Here is a 6,375-nt window from a genome sequence, read left to right on the forward strand (position 1 = left end):
TATAGTCTATAGTCTAGTCTATAGTCTAGTCTATAGTCTAGTCTATAGTCTAGTCTATAGTCTAGTCTATAGTCTAGTCTATAGTCTAGTCTATAGTCTAGTCTATAGTCTAGTCTATAGTCTAGTCTATAGTCTAGTCTATAGTCTAGTCTATAGTCTATAGTCTAGTCTATAGTCTAGTCTATAGTCTAGTCTATAGTCTAGTCTATAGTCTAGTCTATAGTCTAGTCTATAGTCTAGCCTATAGTCTAGTCTGTAGTCTAGTCTATAGTCTAGTCTATAGTCTAGTCTATAGTCTAGTCTATAGTCTAGTCTATAGTCTAGTCTATAGTCTAGTCTATAGTCTAGTCTATAGTCTAGTCTATAGTCTAGTCTATAGTCTAGTCTATAGTCTAGTCTATAGTCTAGTCTATAGTCTAGTCTATAGTCAAGTCTATAGTCTAGTCTATAGTCTAGTCTATAGTCTAGTCTATAGTCTAGTCTATAGTCTAGTCTATAGTCTAGTCTATAGTCTAGTCTACAGTCTAGTCTACAGTCTAGTCTATAGTCTAGTCTATAGTATAGTCTATAGTCTATTCTTTAGTATAGTCTATAGTAATTTTATGTATGGTACCCCATAAATTCGCCAATGCCAATTACATTTTGATCCCTTAAACAGATTTTTATTTCTATACCTTTAAAGTATTCTTGTGACATTTTGTTTTGACCTATTTGTAAATTACATTCTTGCTTCTGCTTTCTTTTGTCTTCTTTTATTTTATTTGTCTGTTTTTGGTATTTTTTTTACTTTTAGCAAAAAATTACTACTTTGAAGAAAAAAACTTTCTATTTTATATGTTTGGCTGCGGTGACTACTGCAAAAGAATCACAAAAGCAAATCTCACTGTCAATGCCAACAACAACAAAAAAAACTAAATTCGAAATTATAATATTACGAAAATTGTAAAAAACGGCTACTAGAAAGAATTCAGGGACATTTTTATTGAAAACAATTGTTTGTTTGTATTTGTTTTTTTTTTTTTTTTTTGGTTGCATGTATACAATGCCTCATAACATTTTTTATGCCGCAAGAATTTTAATGATTTTGACACGATATTTTAAAGTAAAAAAAAAAAAAAAAAAAAAAAAAAAAAAAAAAAACATTTTATTTTTTTACAAGTTTTATATTGCACAATATGTAGTAGTTTTTGAATGTTGTTTTAGATTAAGCAATTTTGATTAAAATAATCTTTTTAAGAATATTATAGAATAGTTAACAATAAAATTTACATATTGTGTTTTTAGGATAAAAAAAAGAAAATGCTATAATCATCTCAATTATATAATATATTCTACAGTATTTCAGACTATAGTATAGTCTAGTCTATAGTCCAGACTAAATTCTAGTCTATAGTCCAGACTATAATGTAGTTTGTACTACAGACTATATATAGTCTAGCCTACTGTCCAACCAGTTGTTTAAAGTATGTTCTGTATTCTGTATTTTAAACTATAGTCTATAGAGACTATAGTCTTTTAAATAGTCCACGGTATAGACTAGTCTATAGCCCAGACTATATCTATACTTTAGTTTTTATTCAAAGTTCATATTATAATTAATATCTAGTCTGTAATCCAAGTTATAGTCTACTGACTAGCCCAGACTATAATATAATCTATAGTCTAGTTTATAGTAAATGCTATAGTAAGGCTTATAGCACAAACTAAATTCAGTTTATTATTTAGAATATAGTTTAGCTAATAATTTAGATTATAGTCTATGGTCAAAAATAATATCTAGTGTAGTCGAGTTTATAGCATATGCTACAGTTGAGACTATTGTCTATAGTTTAGCCTATATACCAATAAAAAGTCTAGTCTATAGTCTAGTATAGAATCTAATATATAGTCTAGTCTATAATCTAGTCAATTCTTCGGGTCATAGTCTGATCTACAGTTCGGTCTATGGTCTATAGTACAGAATATAGTCTTGTTTATAAGCCATATAGTTCAGATAATAGTCTATTTGATAGTCCAGGCTACAGTCTACTCCATAGTCAAAACTATAGTTTATTCTGTTGTCCAGACTCTATAGTCTTTAGTTATAGCAGTAGTATACTCTATAGTTCCGATTATAGTCTTGTATATGTAATAGACTATAGTTTATTCCATAGTTCAGACTTTAATCTGTTTTGTAGTTTATAGTCCATAGACCAGATTAGTCTAATTTACAAGACTTTAGTATTTTCAATTGCCCAAACTATAGTGTATTCTAAAGTCAAGACTATTGTCTATTCTAGTCGATTCTAAAGTCAAAATTTTAGTATATTATATATTCCAGATTATATTGTACTTTATTGTCTATTTTATAGTTCAGACTAAAGCCTATTGTATAGTTCAGGCTGTAGTCCCGATTTTGGTCTATTTTTTAGTTCAGTCTATAGTCTATTCTGTAGTCCAGACTATAGTGAATTCTACGTTCCAGACTCTAGTGTTTTCTATAGTTTAGAATATAGAATTGTTAATAAACTAGTAGATAGTTCAGTTTACAGTAGGTTCTAGTTTATGGTCTTGTCTATAGTCCAGAGTTTAGTCTAGTCAAAAGTCTTGACTATATACTATTCTGTTTTATAGTTCAGACTATAGCCTATTCTATAGTTCAGACTGGAGAATATTCTATAGTTCAGACTGTAGTATATTCTATAGTTCAGACTATATTCTATAGTCGTGACCTTAGTCTATTTTATAGTATAGATAATTCTGTAGTCCAGACTATAGTCGATTTTACATTCTAGACTATAGTGTTGTCTATAGTTCATACTAGTCTATGGTCTAAACTCTGATCTTGTATATTATCTAGACTATAGTCTAATCTATAGTCAGTTACTTAGTTAAGACTACAGTCTCTTCTAGTCCAGTATATAGTGAGGTTTATAGCACATACTGAAGGCTTTTATATAAAGACTATAAGTATAGTCTAAACTTTAGGCTATAGACCTAAAAAAAGTTGTTTCATAATCTTATTAATCTTAAACACATTAGAATAATGTAATTTTCATCACATCATAAAACGTATAGTCTAGTCTATAGTCTAGCCTATAGTCTAGTCTATAGTCTAGTCTATAGTCTAGTCTATAGTCTAGTCTATAGTCTAGTCTATAGTCTAGTCTATAGTCTAGTCTATAGTCTAGTCTATAGTCTAGTCTATAGTCTAGTCTATAGTCTAGTCTATAGTCTAGTCTATAGTCTAGTCTATAGTCTAGTCTATAGTCTAGTCTATAGTCTAGTCTATAGTCTAGTCTATAGTCTAGTCTATAGTCTAGTCTATAGTCTAGTCTATAGTCTAGTCTATAGTCTAGTCTATAGTCTAGTCTATAGTGTTGTCTTTAGTCTATAGTCTTGTCTATAGTCTATAGTTCAGAATAAAGCATTGTAATTAATCTAGTAGATAGTTTAGAATACATTAGGTTGTAGTTTATGGTCTTGTCCATAGTCCACGCTTTATACTAGTCTATGGTCTAAACTCTAATCTTGTATATTACCTAGACTATAGTCTAATCTATAGTCAGTTACTTAGTTAAAACTACAGTCTCTTCTAGTCCAGTATATAGTGAGGTTTATAGCTCATACTGATGGCTTTTATATAAAGACTATAGTTTATAGTCTAAACTTTAGGCTATAGTCCTAAAAAAAAGTTGTTTCATAATCTTATAATATTAATCCTAAACACATTAGAATAATGTAATTTTCATCACATCATTAGAACGTATAAAAAGAAAATTCATTAGATATTCTAAATTGGTGCCATGTGTGTAGAATAATGTGATTTAACCGTTTGACGATATTAACACTTTTTACAATGAATGCGTCTCTCTAAAATACCTGTAAAATTTCGTAATATTTAAAGTGTCATTTTGAATTCTAATTTTAAATGTAAAACGAAAAAATATTTTCACACAATATTTATTTTGTGTTTTTTTTCTCTATTGTTAATTTTCATTCCTGCTGGCAATAAATTCGCCGTGAATGTGGAGAGTCGACGGCAACGATGACAACGATGTCGTATGTTTGTGTCCCTGGCAATGAACTTAAATTAATTTGTTTTTTTTTAAGATTTAATTTTATGTTCACCTAGAAACCTAGTGATGTGTGTTTTCTTGTTTTTTTTTTTTTTTTTTAATTTTACACACATGTCGAAAAGACATCAATTTCAATAAAATAAATTAAAAAAAAAAACGTTTTTACACAATTCTCTAGTTCATTGCAAAGCGGAAGAAAATGTTTTAAAAATGTAAAACTTAAATTTAGTTTTCTTTGTTAAAATAAGGAAATTTATTTAAAAAAAACTCAGAATTTGTTAAAAATTTTTGGAGTTTTTAGAAATAATGACTTTTTTAATAAACAAAATCAGAAATGCATTTTCAAATTAATTCAAAATTCAAAATAATAATTTTAATTCTGAAATTTGTTTTATTTAAATTTGGCTTTAATGAGTTAATTTTTTTATTTTCAAAACCATTTATCTCCATATTCTGGTATTAACAATTTTAAAATTCCTTTTTTTATTTGTATCTTTTGTTCTACTATTTACCATTTTTCGCCTTATTATAAAAATTTGACGTTTTTGCAGCCATAAACGTAATTTTCTTGATACTTTCACCACAGGTTTTTTAGCTAAATCTTGAGCTACCATCTTCAAACGTTTCTTATTCGAATGTTTTGCTTGTTTGTCTATAATTTGATCTTGAGGTCTTAGAGTTTGTATTGAAGTAGAACTTTTATTATTTTCCAAATGTTTAACATATTGTAGGGAAATTTTATTGACTATATCAGAATTTTGAATTTCAGATTCATTTAAACCCTTTCGATTTAGTTTTCGTTTACGTTTTTTGATATTTGAACGTTTAGTTTTTAAAAGAAATCGTAATTTTTTATGAAATAAAGGTTGAAAATATATACGATCCAATGTTTGCATAATTTTACGCATACGACTGTAACGAAGCTTTATTTAGAGAGAAAAACTATAGTGAAAATTTTATTTCTACATATTTTTTTTCAAAAACTAACTTACTTTACGTATTTCCACATCTAATTCCGGTGAACATGGTGGAGCTCTTAAAGGATGACAACAGGGTCCTTCTAAATCTGAGAAGTCTTTATTAGAACCTTTACCTTCATTATCGGAACTGGAACTGCTGCCTTCATCACTAGAATCCATTGGGAATTAATATTTTATAAATCTTTATCTATAACAATTCAATTCACCTTGAATAATCCGATAATGGTATATTTATCGGCTCCTCAGCACTTGATCCTTCTTTTAGTAAACGTTCAATGATTTTCAGTCTTAAGCATTCCTGTTGACGTAAAAAATTCAGAATCTGATGATACTGTTAAGTGATTAGTATGTTTTGCTTTAACAACGGTGAAATGGTGAACAACAAAATTAAAAGATAAATCGAAACTACATCTAGTATTACTAACTATTCTATGGAAAACGGATAGTCAATGCAAACTAATTCAAATTTTTACAGTTGTGTGAAAAGGTATAAAAAAATAAAATAGTTTAAAATTGTGTGTTGTTAATAGTTGATTAAAGACTAATCTAAAATCGAGACCATAGCCTAGACTATAGTTGAGAATACAGTAGAGTCTATTGTGAAGACAACAGCCGAAGTTTTAGTCGAGTCTATAGCAGTGCTTATGGCAGATTCTATAGCCAAGTATAATTGCAACTATAGTAGATTCTATCGTCGAGTCTATAATCAAAAATATAGCCGAGTCTGTAGTTGAGACTATAGTCGAGACAATAGCGGAGTCTTTTGCATAGTCTATAGTAGAGAGTATAATCGAATCTATAGTCGAGGCTACAGACGAGTTTATAGTCGTGACAATGGTCAGAGCTATTGTCGAGTTAATAAGCGCAACTATAGTTAAGTCACTAGTTGAATAAATAGTCGAGTAGATGGTCGAGTCAATAAAGTCCAAGTCTATAGTCTAGACTAGAATATAGTCAATAGTAGAGTATAGTCGGAGCTATTAACGAGTCAATAGTCGAGTCTATAAATCGACTCAATAGTTGAATCTATAATAAAGTAAATGTCTATAGTTGAGTTTGCATTCGAGTGTATCGTCCAGTTGATAGTCGAGTCAATAGTCAAAACTATAGTTGAAACTTGTTTCTAGTTTAGGTTGTATACATTCTTATCTAGTCTGTACTTTAGTCTATAGTGTATCGAGACCATAGTTAAGGCTATAGTCACGACTATAGCTGTGCCTATGGCAGATTCTAGTCTATAGTCTAGTCTATAGTCTAGTCTATAGTCTAGTCTATAGTCTAGTCTATAGTCTAGTCTATAGTCTAGTCTATATTCTTGTCTATAGTCTAGTCTATAG

At 29.1% G+C, this 6,375-nt stretch overlaps 1 protein-coding gene across 1 annotated transcript in view; it reads right to left on the reverse strand.

Annotated features, from left to right (window-relative positions):
• LOC111681284 overlaps positions 1-6,375 on the reverse strand; it is a 37,556-nt gene that overhangs the window by 8,165 nt on the left and 23,016 nt on the right. The window contains exons 6-8 of the mRNA XM_046947530.1: positions 5,245-5,336; positions 5,051-5,186; positions 4,571-4,981 (exon numbers count right to left, since the gene is read on the reverse strand). Coding sequence (XP_046803486.1) covers positions 4,571-4,981; positions 5,051-5,186; positions 5,245-5,336 — 639 coding nt within the window. The remainder of the gene's footprint in view (positions 1-4,570; positions 4,982-5,050; positions 5,187-5,244; positions 5,337-6,375) is intronic.

Source organism: Lucilia cuprina, chromosome 3, assembly GCF_022045245.1.
Source record: "Lucilia cuprina isolate Lc7/37 chromosome 3, ASM2204524v1, whole genome shotgun sequence".
Lineage (NCBI taxonomy): Eukaryota > Metazoa > Arthropoda > Insecta > Diptera > Calliphoridae > Lucilia > Lucilia cuprina.